This window comes from Peromyscus californicus, unplaced genomic scaffold (genome assembly GCF_007827085.1).
Source record: "Peromyscus californicus insignis strain IS unplaced genomic scaffold, ASM782708v3 Scaffold_13__1_contigs__length_99412109, whole genome shotgun sequence".
NCBI classification, from domain to species: Eukaryota; Metazoa; Chordata; class Mammalia; order Rodentia; family Cricetidae; genus Peromyscus; species Peromyscus californicus.
In genome coordinates this window covers 20808094-20826270 of record NW_026294424.1, presented here as the reverse complement: position 1 = coordinate 20826270, position 18177 = coordinate 20808094, and the positions used below count along the sequence as shown (strand labels likewise).

At 42.1% G+C, this 18177-nt stretch overlaps 1 protein-coding gene across 1 annotated transcript in view; it reads right to left on the bottom strand.

Moving 5' to 3' along the window:
- Positions 1-10017, bottom strand: part of LOC128109018 (uncharacterized) — a 545235-nt gene extending 535218 nt beyond the window's left edge. The window contains exons 1-2 of the mRNA XM_052736024.1: positions 10012-10017; positions 9183-9324 (exon numbers count right to left, since the gene is read on the bottom strand). Of these exons, the coding sequence (XP_052591984.1) occupies positions 9183-9324; positions 10012-10017 (148 nt within the window). The remainder of the gene's footprint in view (positions 1-9182; positions 9325-10011) is intronic.
- Between the last annotated feature and the right edge of the window lie 8160 nt (positions 10018-18177).

Sequence of the window (18177 nt, the reverse complement as noted above, 5' to 3'; positions counted from 1 at the left end):
AACCTGGTGTCATGTTCACTGAGTACAACTCAATTGACGAGCAACACTTCAAGAGCTCAGGAGTCACATGCGGCTAGTGGTTATTATCATGGTCCAGCCACCTCCTTTCACAGAGAATGTTCCTTTGAAGGCTACAAAACTATTTGGCTCTCTCTGGACTGGACTATGGTTCTGTTTCTTTCTTGTTGGTTCTCAGCATTCTACTGTCACTGGATGTGTGAAGAGATGGACCAAATGAACACAATAACAGGACTACCACATTCTAGCCTATAATGCATATGGAGTTTACCAATAATTAATGCTTCAACGTTGTGTCTGAACTTTTTTCTTGTTTGAAGAATTATTTCCACTACATCTGAAGCCTGGGGGATAAGAAGCTCATCATGCCTCTTCTCTGTCCTCTACAAGGCCATCTTTCTACTGGATTGTCAAAGCACCCACACCTAAGTGTAGTTTTCCTTCCATTTTGATCCACAGAGTGAGGTGTCCATGCTCTACGCCTTTGCTAAAGCTGGTCTTTCTTGACCACATCCCTCTGACTCGACCATTCTGTGACTCCTCTTTACCATCTGCAGTCTCCTTTGCTTTCTTGGATTTAACATCCCAATGCCATGCCAAAGTCTGGACGCAGTATTCTTCCTCCACCTTCTCACCACAAACACCATGTACTCTTATGCCACAATGTTCTTTCTCATTGTGACTTTTACCCCCACAGTATTGTCACATCTCTTTACTGTCCATTTTCCTTAACCAGACAGTGAGATCCTAGAAAGTGTCTCGGTTACTTTTTCAGTCACAGCATACAGTATCAAATAAGTGCTCAACTGAGGTTCACAAAGTTGCAATGCTGAACATATACAGAAAGTATAAGCAAGTCCATACACTTGAGTACTAAGATGATATGTCTAACACATCAAATCATAGCCAAAATGCATTCAAAAATGCAACAGTTACATATCTTGTCCCCAGCTACTATGCTAAATTCTGGACACTCAGATAATGCTCTCAAACATGGCAGTTAAAGCATGGGTGAAGATTAACATTTCTCAAAAGAATGTGACTGCCAGTCACCTGTGGAAGTTGTTTAAACAGACTCTGACTCAAGAGGTCAGGAATATAGCCTGACATTTGGCATTTTTAATAAGCTTTCAAGTGGCACTACTGGCCCAAGGACCACACTTTAAATAGGAAGGACTATGGTCGAGCAGTCAGGAGACCTGAAATTCAGTTGTAACTCATGTTGTATGGATGGGAGCCATTTCTCTTAATACTGTCGGATCTGCTTGCTCAGCTCTTAAATTGCCTGCAGAGGAGAGCAAATGGTTTCTGTATGATCTATAAGCTCTACAATCCCCCATGTCCATGTCCATGTCAGCCTACAGAGGGTAGCAGGGAGCATAGCAGTGCCTGCTCACTGGATTCAATTATTCTGAAATGTCTGCAGGTGAGGTCCAGGCATCCTTCTAAACTTCCAGGGCTGAGGACTCTACAATACTAGCAGCACATGATGACGATTAACTCGGCTGACTGGTATCAGTGAAGTTGCCAGTAAGCAAATGATGCTGCCACCAGATAAATCTATTCTTATTCTGATAGCAGTGTGAAAATCCTGTTGGCACGAACAGATAGATCAAAACTACTGTGACGTACTACTTCCAACACACCCTATGTACAGGAGAACAGGCATGCCAGTACCATAACAGCTTATTGGCTATTGCTTCTCAGGCTTCTCCAAGTCACCTTTACCATTTTGACTCCTGGGATCAAAAGGAAAGCAGAAATGTGTTTCAGATGGAAAAGATTAAAGCCAGCCTTCATAGAGTCATTGCATATTTCTCAATTCCAAATGGAGTTCTAACCTAGGTTATTTGAAAATTAAATTTGGAAATTTAACACATTTAAATGAAAAAGTCCAAATACTTTTAAATTGTACTTCACTGGTTTTGAAGAGGCAAAGGTCTTCTGTTCTCACCACCTCTCTCTGAATATGCTAAGAACTAGGGAAACATCCCAACTTCCAGACTACAGTGCTGAGGTGCTTTGGTTTTAAACATGTTGGTTTTCTCCCTTTATCCCCTTGATTGAAGGGATGAAAAGGCAAGTTCTTTGCTTTCATCATTCTGAAACTCAAGGGCCTTGGAGTAGAGAGTGACACTAAAATATAAATTCATTTTCCCTTACAGTTTTCATTTTGTTCATATTTTTCCAAAACAGGTTATTTGCGTTTTACAAATACAGCCACACAAACCTGGAAAGCCCACTATAAGAAAAACATTTAAGGATTTGGGTCGGGGGAGACATTCTGCTCCCTTCAAAGATGTTGAAGCCAATCTGAGAAGATTTAGCTAACATTCTATGAAATGATAGCTAACATTATGAACAAAAAGTAATACAAGCTAAAATGGTTTTGAAGAGTTCAGAGGCAAGAGATGCCTCACTTCCAGCTGGGATGGGCAAATGGAAACCTAAATAAAGACAGGAAAGGTTTCACCCACACCTTCAAGGATGGCAGAGATTAGATCATTAGCCCAGAAAAGGAGACTCTATGATCAAGAGCATGAACACAGAAAAGTATGAGATGAGTTCAAAAATAGTCACAAGATGAGTAATGAGGAGTGAGATGGGCGAGCCTGACATGGTCCAGGTGAAGAGTTCCGAGCATCCAGACTCAGATCCAACAGGCAAAGGATGAGCAACAAAGCAGAGGCAGCAGTCAGATGCGGTCTACGGGGTAAAGTTGACGCACAGGGACTGCAGGAGCTAGGAGGTGACACAAAAATTAGGTCAGTTGGGTCAGAATAGAAGTTCCTGAGGGCTCATCGGAGCACTTCCTTTTAAGTTTCCCTACAGTTAATGGGAAATCAATGAAGACATTTGTTTGCTTGTCTGTTTTGAATGGCACTTAAAGCTGTGTTCTAGAAAACACATTTTGAGGCCAAATATAGCACAAATGAGAGTGGGAGAGAGAGCTGTAGACTGGGGCAGGACAGACGCCTAGCACTAGAGAGAAGAAAGTCCCAAAGAAACGCTGGACCGGTAAGTGGAAGGGGAACGTGGTGAAGAACTGAATCTAGATGACGAAGTCAATCCACCTGCCCCCTAAACCCTAACATGAACTTGCCCTCACCGCTGCATGTGAAAGCTACTTACTGTGATCACCTGTGATCATTGCCTAAGGTCTTCAGCCTGCCTGGGGGAACATGGCTGGCCCGAGTGCAGGGCCAGTGAAAACTGCCAGAGACGTGAAGCAGTGTGAATCAGCAAGGATATGGAGAACAAATGCCACACTCCTCACCTTCTGTTAGACTCTCAGTCCCACATGCTCCCTCAGAATCCCCCAACAAGATGAAGCTTCATTGTCCCAATTGCTAATACAGCTTTTCATGGCTCTATTCCCTATTGTATTTGCTCACTTGTCAGTAATCTAATTATTACTCACAAAGAAACTTGCAGCCCTGGAATTTTTGTTTCATTCTATGCTTCTGTAGATACCCAAACTGGAATCATTAGGAGATAAACAATTAAGATTGAATAGAATAATGATCCCTAACAGGTGTCCACATCCTCACAACCCATCCACAGGAAATCTAATACACCATATTTATAATAAGCTAATGGAATTTTGTAAATGTAACTAAAGTTAATGACTATGAAAGTGGGATAATCTTCACCTAGCCAAGCATGCTCAATCAAATAGTGTGAACATTTATGTGCAGTGAGCCTTTCCCAAATATATAAGGAGACAGGACATGGAGAAGTGGTCCAGAAAGATGCAACATTGCTGAATTGCTGGCTCTGAAGATGGAGGAAGGGGTAGCATTCACCAAGAAGTGTGAATGATCTTTAGAAAGCTAACTCCCTAGAGCCCTCAGATCCAAATGCAGCCCCAATGATAACTTGGCTTAAATAAAGTGAAAAGGAGTTAAAGTCCTAATCTACAAAACTGTAACAAATGTGCTTTGTCTTATGCCACAACATTTACAGTTTGTTTTCTATAAAATAATAAAAATGTATCTATTACTCAAATTATGTGCAACTATATTTCTCAGGTAATCATAAAAACCTAAATAAAAATCAATTTTTTGAACTCAGATCTCTGGATTCAAAGTCCAGAGTGTTAACCATTATACCATGGGACCTGAGAGAAGTATAAATAAAAAGAAAAAAAGATTAATTTTTTCAGATGTTCATCTAAATGATCAAGACATGAGTTCCATGTACTCTTGACTGTGTGATATTCTTAAGTCCAAGGTGCTTCTTTTATATGTTACATTCTTCAACAAACTATGAAATGGTAAAGAAGCTTAATGTTTGCTGCTTCTGTTTTGTTAGCCAGGGAGTTACTATAATTTAATCAATTGTGTTAAATTTTACATAATGCCCTCAAGAAGTCATTAAAGAAATGTGTTGGTGTAAAGAAGGCTGAAGCAATCGATAATCGAACATCACTGTCCGAACTCCGACCGCTTCCTTGCGCTCAGTTTTAACACCTCTGTATGTAGAGGCTTTCACGGGGAAAGGGTGGCTCCAGGACAAACGGGTTGTAGTTTCTTCAATTTCAAAACTTCACCAAATCGTGACAACACAGAAAGGGTTTCATACGATAATTTTGACATGTTAATTCTATATATGCTAAAGTAACTTTAGATGCCTTGTTAGAAATATGAAATCCTGGGTTCATGGTTCCATTTGGGCATAAAGTTGTTTCCCAGTTGTATGCAACTGGAGTGTTGTATTATAGATGCTTATACAGGGTAAGTCTACAGCTTCCTTGGGTTGCTACATGATCAGCTGCTGCAATTTTCTTTCCTGTCCACCTAACCTTTGCAGCCATGCTGGTTTTGCTTTCTCCGTGAATCACACACAACAGAGACATTATTCCCCTGAGGGAGCTAGGTTTTCCACAGGGTTGAGTCTGTTGCCTCTATGTAAGCTACAGGATTCAGGAGTAAGAAGAAAGCCCTTATACCCATACTTCTATGTCAACTCCTGAATACCATACCCATACTTCTATGTCAACTCCTGAATACCGTTGTCCTGATTCACCTTCTTCCTGGCTCGGAGCTTGTGTCCTGGTGGTAACTGACTGGAGCTGCATCTCTGAGGAGCTGCTGGGAGCCTGTGGTGATACCAGCTGCTGCTCCCCCTGACCCTGTCTTGTCCTCTGGCCACAATGTTCACACTGCTGCTTCTACTGAGCTAGGCAGGATTGAAGACTGGGAAGATCATTGCTTTTGTAGCTCCATACTATTTTTCACAGCCTTCCTTCAAGCATGTAGCTTACCACAAAGCCAACAATTAGTTAAAAAATAATTCTTATTTTTAATTAAGCTAAATTCATATTTTTAAATCCATCTGCAGATTGCCATCTGATAAGGCCAAATGTCTTGCTTTTGTTTCTCTTTTTCTCACAAAATACATATACTTAATAAGCTCTTGCCAACAAAGTTTCAATAATTCCTTTACATTTACACACCACAAGTCTGAAACCTTCTTACAGAGTACTGATTCCATTCAGTCATTGGCAGAACACAACACAAAGCATCGCTCTTGTCTCTGGTGAGCTGTGAGCAGATGTTTCAGAGAAGAGTCTGTTTAGAGTATACCCTCTACCTTTGAAAAGAGGATACAGATTCACAGAGAAAAACAAATCCTCAAATATCAAGATAATTTGTAGAATGGCTGTATTGCTGTACACACACATTTTGGCAGGGCTTAAGAAAATGAAATAAAGGTGAAAGCAAGTACTAAGGATTGAATTTCAAGCCAGCATGAGCTCCAACACTTCATAACCAAAAATAATCTGTTTACCTAGAGCTTGGTGAGCTGGGCAGACCTCAGCCATGGAGTCATGTGTCCCTGAATGCCTAAAGACGATGACGCAAGAGGATTACCTATTGGTACAGGCTTTTCATACTTAAAAATGTGGCTGCTTTTGAAGGCAGGTGCTTGCACAGATTTTATTTGCTATGGAGTTTTTAACGTACCTAATGCTATTTTTATTCTGTTTTAACTAAGACTGTGTTTTCTCTGAAACTTGGCCCTGTGACTGATTTTTTTTTTTCCAGCTATAGTACCTTTGGTACCATCATCCTGAAGCATTCTGGTTTAAAATGATCTACTCTAGGGTTCTGACCATCGTATTCCTCCTTGCTCTCCTACAGTCTTGCCTGCAGCTTAGCCCTTCAGTCAGGTTGTTGATCATCTCTGACAAATAAGCAGCCTTCCATGGTCTGGGGCATCATTCCTTGGCTTTTTGGTCATTCTTTTAAGTCTTGGTTTTAAACATATAAAAATATCTTAATTCTCTTCAAGTTAAAGAAGCTTGAAAAACGTACCCACTCATTTATGTGATGGGTTAAGAGGTACATGCATGGTTTCAGAAGGAACTCAGTTTTCTAGGCCCCAAAGGAGGGCTGTGGATTGGCTGTGAGTCTCAAGGTAAGGAGTGAGCCAGTGTCTGGTAGGAGTTCATTATGGAAGCATCGTGATTCTTGGGTTTGAGTGTATTTTTGTTTGCTGTTTTGGTTTTCTTCAACACCTTACCAGCCAACCAGTTCAATTCAGTTCAATGAAGTTTCATCCGAATCAGTGTACACACCTCTTAATTAATGGCGTGACTGAGTGAATAAATTTTAAGTTTCTCTAGCCATTTCTCCAGCATTGTTAACATATTAATTGCCAACTGGCAAGATTAAAGAATGATTATTGATGATTCCCAAATCACCAGGATGACAACAATCTTGAAATGTTCAACAAACTTCAAGAAAGTCAAGAAAAGATGACATAGTCTGAGGATTTAACAATGCAGTCTAAAGACTGATTTCTAAGATATGCTGACCACAAAAATGTTCCTCACTAGGACCCAAGATTCACATGTCCTGGTAGGCAAAGCCTAGGCTTTGACTATTCCTATCTAGAAGTTACACAAGCCATCAGTGGAGGTCTGGATGTCATGATTTAGTGTGGCTATCACTGAAATGCACACAGAAGGGCACCAGGGTAGAGGTGCTAGTGACTAGCAGGAATCCCTTAACATGTGTGTGTCATTTCTATATTACCTTCTTATGATGCTGCCTCTTAATGTGTACCCTTGTGTATGTTGTAAATTCCTCAGCCAGACACTTTTGCAACTTCAACTCATAAATGTATTGAATTTTTTATAGAAGAGTCTAACTAACCTTTCAGTTTAAAAAAAAGTAAAACCATAATGAATATTGATTAACCTTGGGAGCCAAAAAGTAAACATAAAAACAATTCCTAAGTCTAAGATCCAGTTTAACAATGTGCTAATAGCCCATAATGAAGACAGCAGCCATAAGTTAATCAACCCATTAAGTTGAGATCAGAAGTGTCAACTCAAGTAGTCTACTAATTTACTGACCCTTAATGGGTCAGCAAGATCTATAACCCCAAGGCTGATCTTTTTGCCTCTACTAACGTCACTTTAGAAGCCAATGCACTTCCTCCCAGAATAATGATCTCTGACCCAGTACGGGCAGGAAGTCAACATAAAATCCATTTATGAGAATGAGTTCAGGGTTACTGAGTAATGGAATCTCACTGGCGTGTGAAGTGTCTGGTAGAAGCTCCTTAGGAAGCACCAGATTGTTTTCCTTATGTCCACATAACTGTGAAAGATAAACATGTACAATCTTCACCAAACTACTATCTCCAGCAAGTCCTAGGGTGGGTTAACTAAGGTGTGTTGCCTGGTCCGTTCCTGTCCCTTTTAGAGTAAGTAAATCTTAGTTTTGGAAAGGACCATGGGCCAAAACAGAACTGAGGAGCAGGGTGGTAAGGTAAAGGACTGTGTCTGTCAACAGATCACTGTGAAGCAAATAATCTTGCTTTACTAAAGAGGGAGAGAGTTGCTGAGAACTTTTGAGGTGTGTTGCTTTGCTCAGTGTTTATCTGGGTTTAAGTGAGTATCAATTGCCAATTTTTGCCACTTTCAAGAGAAAGGGAGGCTATGTCTCTTTCAAGAGAAAAAAAATGGTCTATGTCTTACTACAGATGGGCCATCAAGAAGTATAATAAAAATTGTGATTAAAGACATCATAGTCTGGGAGTGTAGCTTGGTGATAGAGGACTTGTCTAGCAGGCACAAGGCCCTGGGTTCAATCCCCAGCAAAAACAAATGATTAATTCCATTGGCTCACATTTGTAAAAAGCCATATTTCCACTGCTATGATAATACAAGACTATTTTAATGTCATCAGCATTTTCTTTCTAGATGATAAAACAATTCACTGCACCACAATCCGCAGGGCCTGTTGGTAACCTGTCAGCACAGTGATGTCAGAGACTCAAAAGACATATGTAAGAAAACAGTTGCCCAGCAGACATTCTCTGCTGTGACAAAGACAGGTACGATGTTAGCTAAGGTCCTGAAAAGGCCAAAGACGAGAAAGGCAAACAAGTGGACCACTAAACATTAAGGGAGAGGGGCGTTCCTCTGAACAGGAAAATTGAGCTCCCCTTGAAGGACAGAAGGATTGCCTTTTATCTCTAAACAGGAGCTTTGTCGGTTACATGCTCATGATGCTTGGCGGATTCCTTAAAGAAAACCCTCTTCTCTGGGAACACCGAGAGCCCCTCTGTTGTGGGCAACACTGCCCTGTGTTTTCCCCTACGTGTCGCCTTTGTTTTCCTATCTTCTAAAAGGGCTGTACCAATCTCATCACAAAGACCCTATCCTAAGAGCCTGGGCAGGAGCCAGAGTTCTGTCCCGTGGGGAAAAGGGAGCCCAGGGGCCACAAAGGCGAGGGCGCAGTCACGCCTCGGCTGGCCAGCGGGAGGTGACTACTGGCACCCACTCCCGCCCGCGGCGGTCTGGGGGACGCAGGGGAGCAAGGAGAGACGGAGGGCCGGAGCAGAGGCGGGAGGCGGGGACGCGGGAGCGGCGAGGCCGCAGCGGGGTCCGCGGGCCGGGTGCAGGCACCCCGCCCGCACGGCGGCGCTCGGCCCGGCCGGGGGTGCAGCTCGGGGCCGGGCCGGGGTCGCGGGGAGGGCGCGCGGCCGGCCGGCACCTGCCGAGGCGGAGGCCCCGGGGCCCCCCGCGGTCCCAGGGCCTGGCGGCGGCGGCGGCGGCGCCAGCTGCGCGGGGCGGAGGCGGGGGCGGCGCGGGGGCGCGGGCGGCGGGAGCGAGCGCGGAGGCCGCGTGGCGCCGCGTCACTTACCGGCCAGGGCGCGGGGCGGTCGCCGAGTCCTCGGGGCGCGCAGCCCGGTGTGCCTGCTCCGCCATGATTGCTTTGTTTCGCTAATTGAAGCCGCGCTCGTCCCGCGCTCGCGCTCCCCGCTGCCCGGTCCCCGCGCTCGCGCCTATGTCTCTGTCCTCCCCATCGGTCGGTCGGTCGGTCGGTCCGGCTCGCCCGCGTCTCAGCCGCGGCTTGCTGCGGAAGGCGAGGCAGCCCGGTGCTGGGTGTAGGGAGTGCGGTGGTGGGTTTTGTAAATACAGGTGAGGCGATCCCCAAATCTCAGGCTGAGGTGCACTTGCTAAAGGAGGAGGAGGGGGGTGCGTCTCGCCCTCCCCCACCCAGAGAGTAACCTCCGTGGAAAGTGCCAGAAGATGCCCCTCTGGTCATCCCTCCCTTCCCGCCAAATTCTCAGCCACTCAAGTTCTCTGGCATATATGGACTCAGCAGAAACAATAGGTTCTAGTTGACTTCGAAAACCTCAGGTATATGTGATGTCCCGCTGTGGAAGGGCTGCCGAACAGCCACCACCACACCAAGGGGCACATGGTCACTCGGGTGGCCTACTGGAGCCACTTCAACTCCATCAGGAAAACAATCCAAACTAGCACTGAGACCATGGAAAGTTCCGCAGGAGCTTGAGGGCTCTGCTCACCGTTTGTAAAAAGTACTAGAGCCTATGACATTATTGCCCAAGCGTAGACTGAGCTTAAATTTTTAAGGAAATATGTTAGTCCTGGAAGAAAGGCTTAAGATCCCGTTATGTATCTCTGGTTAAAAGTGCATTGGTACCAGTTTTGACTATGGTTAATACCGGCATGATTTGGTTTAGGCAGATTGATAATGAGATTCTGGGACTCTGAAACAAAAATGTTTCTGGGGTGGTGGCCTCATTTATCCAAAAAGCTAGTCTCCCAATCTCTATTTCTACAATGTTGAGACCAAAATGTTTCGGTGTTTGAGTTCCTAATTAAGGACAGTTGAAAGTTACCTGCATCTTGCAGTAATACCCTGCCTCATGTCATCATTGCATTTGTCTCATCACAAGAAGATATTGTCCTACCTATGTTTCTTTTTGTGTGTAGAGGACTCTCAAACAGAGTAATGTCACCCTCATAAGTTTGGATCAGACATTTACAGGTGACATGATGTATTGGTTATGTGGGTCAAAGGGCCACCTGATCCATCAAGACAAACGGATAATGAGCGTTCATACTGTTGGCCAATCACATTCATTGTCCTAACCCTATGATCAATTCATAGGCAGTTAAGCATTTGGACTATAAAAGTAGACGAAATCCTATTGTCAAGAAGGACCCCAAGCACAGGTGCCTTTAATACATTCTTTCAGGGAGGTTCATCAGAAAGTGGAATCGCTTTTTCCCCTCCTTGAGATCTTCGCCAAAGTTTTGCATGCCTCAACTTCTCCCTTAAATCTGACCTTAGGAAACAGCCCCATGCTCATTTACCCTCCCCCAGAAAGGTTCTTCTCTTGGTGTCAGATATGAAATACTTGAACTTCAAAACTCTTGAGTATAGGGATAATATATTAAGTACATGAATGGATTTGTATTTCACAAAAGTTAATCTTAAGGCACCATAATATTTTTTAATTAGATGGAAATACTGTATTGATTTATCTAATGACTTTGATAGTGTGTGGAGAATTGATGGTCCATTTTGACAGGAACTTTACCTAATACAAGATTTTTTATTTTTATTATTATTTTTTTTGCATTGGCGCCATGTTTCCTGTCTAGTCTAAGGTTGATTTTCTGTGTTACTGACTCTGAACCAAGGTTTGTTTTGGAAGCTTTTAAAGGAAGACTAATCAGAGCTACTATTAGCCCATTCTGAACTCTTGTCTCCTTCACCACAGAGTCACACGGTGTATCTACATATGTGCCATTCCATCCTTATTAGTGAATAGCAGTCTGTACCTAATTCCTAATAAAATGATAATTACACCACACACATTAACTGGACTGACACTGAAAACCTTCAGAAGCGTTGCATAGCCAGATTCTCCTTAGTGACTTAGACTGTCACATTGATGGTGACCAGTTTATCACACACACCTCCCGTGTTTATACTATGTACAGTCCTCTCAGGAGGTCTGCTTGTGTGAATTGTTCAAGCCTATAGGAAATGCAGTGTAAACAGAAATGATAAAAACACCTACATATGGGTCTTTGTCCTTTTGGAACCCAGCTGCTATGTGTTAAGCAAGTCTAAACCATCCTGCTAAAGAGAGGGGTCATGAGGAGGAGAATTGATGCATTAAGTCCACCCCCCAAGAGCTGAATTATGCAGAGGCAGGAGTGTTCCCAGGCACCATGATGTGATACAGAATAGGTTGTCCAGTGACACACGGATGTAACAACAAATCACTGCTCTTTCAGAACACCAAGTTTTAGACTAGTCTGTTGTGCAGTAATTACTGATACACCCTTTTCCCAGTTCAAGACTTAGGATGGGGCCACAACGTGAGGGTAAAGGCAAAGAGACTGGAAAACTAACAGAGCTTCCTGGAACAAGAATCCCATCTACTCCACTGAGCTGACAGCTACACTGGGAACAAGACACAAGTCATCACCTTAGAATTAAGAGCTGTGGGCTGGACTGGTGTGCTCACCTACAAGTGGGACATCTCCGCCACATCTGGACTGGTGTGCTCACCTACAAGTGGGACATCTCCGTCACATCTGGACTGGTGTGCTCACCTACAAGTGGGACATCTCCGCCACATCTGGACTGGTGTGCTCACCTACAAGTGGGACATCTCCGCCACATCTGGACTGGTGTGCTCACCTACAAGTGGAACATCTCCGTCAGATCTGGACTGGTGTGCTCACCTACAAGTGGGACATCTCCGTCACATCTGGACTGGTGTGCTCACCTACAAGTGGGACATCTCCGCCACATCTGGACTGGTGTGCTCACCTACAAGTGGGACATCTCCGCCACATCTGGACTGGTGTGCTCACCTAGAGGTGGGACATCTCTGTCACATCTGGACTGGTGTGCTCACCTAGAGGTGGGACATCTCCGTCACATCTGGACTGGTGTGCTCACCTAGAGGTGGGACATCTCCGCCACATCTGGACTGGTGTGCTCACCTAGAGGTGGGACATCTCCGTCACATCTGGACTGGTGTGCTCACCTAGAGGTGGGACATCTCCGTCACATCTGGACTGGTGTGCTCACCTAGAGGTGGGACATCTCTGCCACATCTGGACTGGTGTGCTCACCTAGAGATGGGACATCTCTGCCACATCTGGACTGGTGTGCTCACCTAGAGATGGGACATCTCTGCCACATCTGGACTGGTGTGCTCACCTAGAGGTGGGACATCTCCGTCACATCCCATCCCCACAAGGCACTGAGACCATCAAAAAAGAAAGGGTGGAAAAATTGTAACAGCGAGAGGTGGGGAAGGACTGGTACAAAACAGTGTGTTCTGGACATGACAGGACCACTGCACTGGTGGACTCCCAGTGTAGAGAAAAGAGGTGTGCACCAGTCCTCACCTTGACCTGAGGAATCCACAGGTAGTGACTGCTGGAAAGGGGGAGTCATTTTCTTTAAAGATGTGGCCCTGTGAAGAGCAAGGGGGTCACTTTTGCTGTGATATTTATGACTGCAGACTGCAAGGTTAGAGGAGGGACGTGGAAGGCTTCTGTGAAAACTCCTACCCCCTACTCCACCCCCCGCCACACACACACACAAATTAACAGCCTAGACAGGCAACCACCTAAGAGAACTCTTAAGAAATGTGATGCGGATGCTGAAGTGTAGATCCCCACAGCTGATGACTTCTGGCAGGGGTGCGGGAGGGGAAGGACTCCACTCTGTCTCAGGGGTAGGCGACTGAGACGTTGACTACGCTCCAGTGAGTATATAGATAACACAAATTGGACTTGGTTTTTTTCTTTATTTTTAAATTCTTATTTTTATTTTTCCTTCCTTAGAGGGGGGTGTCACAAGGATAGGGGTCAGACATGGAAGGACTGGGTAGTGAATGGTGTGAATTTCCCAGAGAATCAATTAAAATGTTAGGTTGGAAAAAAGAAGCTGTGGCCCTGGTGCACTGGCCATGCCTCAGGTGATGGCCCCACACCCATGAGTATGTGGGCAGCACAAATTAGATTCCACGGGTTGTTAAAAAACAATTTTGCTGTGTGAAGTTTTTATTTATTTGAAAGTTTTTTTAATAATCAAATTTATTTTTTAAAGAGAAGGGGTGGGGAATATGATCAAAATACATTGCATGTATGTATAAAATTTTCAAAGAATTAACCATTTTTCTTCAAAAGAGAATCTTGGGATAAGGAAGTAGTCGAGCCAGTAAATTGCGACACAAACACAAGGACCTGAGTTCAGTTCTCATCCTCGGAGCCTCAGGAGGAAAAGCCAGTGATGGTGGCCATGTTCATAACCCAAACACTGGTAAGGAGAAGCAGGCAGATCCCTGCAGCCAGACTACACTACTTGGCAAGCTCCAGGCCTCTACACCCATGAACAGGGACATGTGTACATGCGCACACATACCCCCTTACACACAGAGGAATGTTTATTGCCGTGAAAGAGATAACAAGTTGTATTTGAACCCCAGCCATGTCACCCAAGTGATAAAATACAGTGGAGGATTGTGACTTCTCTCCAGTCCTTAGGACTATGGAATTTAAGCCCATTTTAAAATATACATTTGCACTAGGAAATTGCTCAGACGAGGCCAAATGAGAAGAAATGAGTAATCTAAAATTAGGGGGTATAAGACATAGAAATAAAACAGGGACATTATAATTTATTAACATGGTTATTGTGGTTCTTGGGTCTGAATTAGGCATCAAAGAGCCTAGACCCTTGAACATGAATTACCTTGTCTGTATTCGCTGATATAAACACACACAGAGAGACACAGACACACACACACACACACACACACACACACACACACACACACATGCACGCATGCACGCATACACGCATGCACATGAGTTACTCAGATTTCAAATGGGTGAAAACAAGAGAGTCAATGTCTCAACATGCCAAAGGACATATTTTTCTAAACTTGAAAACACAAGCAGTACTTGTCCTTAAAAGATGAAGTCAAAAGAATCCTGGATATGACCATACATTTCATCTTCCTTCTAAAAACATATATTTACAAGTTAAGCAAAATAAAATTGATAAAGCCAAAGTAATTTACCTTAACAACGTTAACATTATAAAACAACACTGCCAACACGTGGGTGTGCCTCGTGTCAGTTATTCAGTGCTGAGCACATCTGCCACTCCTAGACCCCTGTGTGCTAGTCAAAGTTCTGTGCAGGATGTTCCTTTTCATTATGTCCCCTATCTTATTTAGATAGGCATATTCAGTTCTGATATGTTTTAGTCCAAGATAGTTAAAATTGAGACACCACGACCAACTATAGACAAAATAGAGGCATTAAACTGAAGTATAATATAAATGTTTTTGAGGTTAACATTAGATTATGAATCTGATCTAAATAGAGCTCTTATTAGGTAATCCGCACTGGGGAGACAGTCAAGAGTTTGCATCATGTGTTTGAAACTAACTTTTCTAGGACTCTTAGTTCATGTCCTGGATGAGCTGTACAAGGATATACTGTGGCAGAGGTGGGTTAGGGATACTTTTTGTGACAAGGATATTTTTCGGGATCGTAGCAGTCAACCTTCTAACCCTGCCTATAACTACATGGTACATTTATATCTCTCTTTGATTTAAGTTTGACCTCTTGCAAAGATAATTCTATTAAGCTATTTTACTGAAAAATGTAGGCATGTGGTCAATATTTCCTTCCAAAATATACCCAGTGGTGGTAAACTAAATCCCTCTTCTGTTATGCCTCCCGCTTGTATATTAGGTTCTCAGGAAATAAATTTCAGTCTCAGAAAAAAAAGATTCTGGCTAAAAAAGATGATTTTTCAAATCTCAACAGAATAAAGCTTGGAAAAGCCACGCTTTTCTGGAATGCCTGTGGATGCCAGTAGGCAGCAGAGTTAGGAAGTGATCAGATTCTCCTAACTCAGTTTCATTTGCCTTTGTTTACTGGAAAACTGCACTCACAGCATCCATGGCAAACCAAGAGTGAAGCCTTGCAGGTCCTGACAGCGCTGCTCTCGCACTTGGCACAGGCCAGGTACTTCTTGGAATAGGCACAGAACCGTCTACAAGCGCAGCTGCTGCTGGACTTGAGGTCCCAGAACCCAGGCACAGCTCTGGGAGCAGCCAAATTAGTGTGTTCCCAGCCACGACCACTCACTCACTTTCTGTATCTTGAAATATTAAAATAAGCCCAAAGTGTCTTTAAAATTTAAAACTTAATTATACCCTTTGGAATCCATGCTTTGGAAAGCATTTTTCCCCTTAAATAAACCAATAGTTGGAACACATTCACATACACACAATATATATGTATATTAAAGTGTGCTTAGAAAACTCTGTTTACTATAGTATTTGGTTTAGCAGGAAAATGGAGAAATCCACAGTTTACACTTCCATGTGCTTTTGAAAAGATTTTCAAAACATAGCTAGTAAGCATTTGTCTGTTCACCGATGCATGCACTTGTTTGTGAAGCAAATCTTATCTCTGAGTAGTGACCTATGGGGCTAGAGAGATGAAAATGACTTCCCCCGTTAGATCCTTATATTGTGTGCCTGCTAAAGCAGCCCTGTGCTCCTCTATGCAGAATAATAAATACCATCCTTAGGAGATAGTGATTACAACAATGGTTGTTCTCTTGCCAAAAGAAAAAAAGGTAACAAAGGTATCTTAAATTGCATTTTTTATCGTGATAGAGTTCCAATAATTTAGCTAATTTTGCCTAATAACTACTGATAATTAACATTGCCATTTAATGCAATCAGTAGTTGAATGGAACATAAATCCAAGAAGTAAGCACTAGGGAAGATGTGTAACTGATAATGTTGCAAGATTTGTAATTCTGGAGGATAGAAAAAGGAGAACCCAAAGGAAATTAAATGCTGCTTCTTCCCCGATAAGTTATTAAGTGTTCCTATACAACAAAGAACACATTTTATAACATGTATATTTTTGGTAATTTCTGAAAACCTACAATGAAGATTATATATGTTTTCTACATAAACACTTCTTGCTTCTATCTCTAGCTACTGTTTCTTTTTCCCAAAACACTGAAACAAACTGTTACTTTATCTTGTTTTCATAGATTATTTGAAATTATAAATTATATTTTAAATATTTATATGTTATAAATGCCTTACCAACTTGCTTGATTTAATAAGAGCACTTAGCATTGCAGTTGCATTTGAAAAATAAATAAGCACAATACAACTTCACTTAATATAGTCTAGCCTTCCTTCACTAAACACTGTCAAGTCAAACTCCGGTGTAATCAGCAGTTGCTAGTAGCACCACTCTGTGACAGTGGTTGAAAATAGCTACCCTGAAATGTGAAGTGCAACACGAAGGAATTATTCAACAGGTTTGTACATTTCCCAGGGTTCTGTCCAGATTGAACCAACTGGTGCAAAAGCATGAGCCTGAGACGGAGCAGTGTGAGCAGCCCAGGCGTTGAACTCTTTTCATCCTTTCTCTCTCCCTCTCCTGTTTTTCCCTTTGGGTTTCTCGGGAACACAAATAAAAGCAACTAGCATCTTAATAAAGTGAGAAGTTACAGAAAACCATCTCCAAAGAAGATAATATTGAGACCTTTACTTGTGGCCATTTCTCAATTATTTCCTTCTAAAATTAAAATAAACTATGCCGTTCTAACACATGAAGAGACATTAATACTTTGAAAGGTCTATATTGCTGATTTTTTCTTGTCGTATATGGCATCCATGGATCCTGGTGGAAGAAATGTATCTGCAGATAGGAACTGCCTCAGTAAGCATGGGCATGACTGAATCTCATGATTTGGATTCAGTCCAACTTTGAAGCCTGAGATCCATTCAGAGGGTCCACACGTCCTTTTTAGGCATCCACCACTGAAAACAAAGAATGCATCAACCCCTGAGAGCCCTCCCATACATGTGGAGGGTGAGGATGGGAAGCTGGATCTGGAGTCATTGTTATCATTCCTGATCCTGTGTACCATTTGCATAATTTATCCCACCCATTTTAAAGTGTTTGATTTAGCTAAACCATGTTTGGAGGAAAGCCAACAATAAAATCTCAGAGGTCACTTGGGCAACATACGTCATCCTGTAAAGCTGTTTTAACATGCTTTGCTTCGATAGTGATTTCTTACCACAGTGCCAGCCCTGAAGTTTACTTACATTATAACAATCATATATATATATATATATATATATATATATATATATATATATATATATATATATATACATACATACATATATATACACTAAATGTATAAGCATACATATTAAAGACTCCAAAGTTTTCAAATGGATGCCTGATCTTTTGAAAGTCTGATACTGAACTTATTACATATTTATTTAAATACTTTTAAAAATATTAACATAATACATATTACTTAATTTATATATAGTTGTTTATATATATACACATACATGTAAATATATGTTTGAATAGTAAATAAATGGATACCTTATATAATATAAATAATGGATAAATATGAATATATAAATAGATTTAAATTGTATATTATATTTAATACATGATCTATTATTCATGTGTATGCTACTCTACTAATAAATTATGCATTATTCAAAAGATGAAGTAAATTTTTAAAGATAAAATAAGGAGTAAATAAACAATTTTATTAAAACTTTAATTTTATTCTATTCATCAATGATTAGACTAATACCTTTTTCTCTCAGATATTTTCAGAGTAAATACACTCCTTCTTTATGTTCTACACTTATCAGCCAAGGGTAAGACAGAAAACAAGGCTGTCAAGACTGTTTTCTTACAAGGAGAACTTAGTACCAGGGCGTTATGTATATAGGAAACAGAAGAGCTGAGAACACCAACAGCAAGTG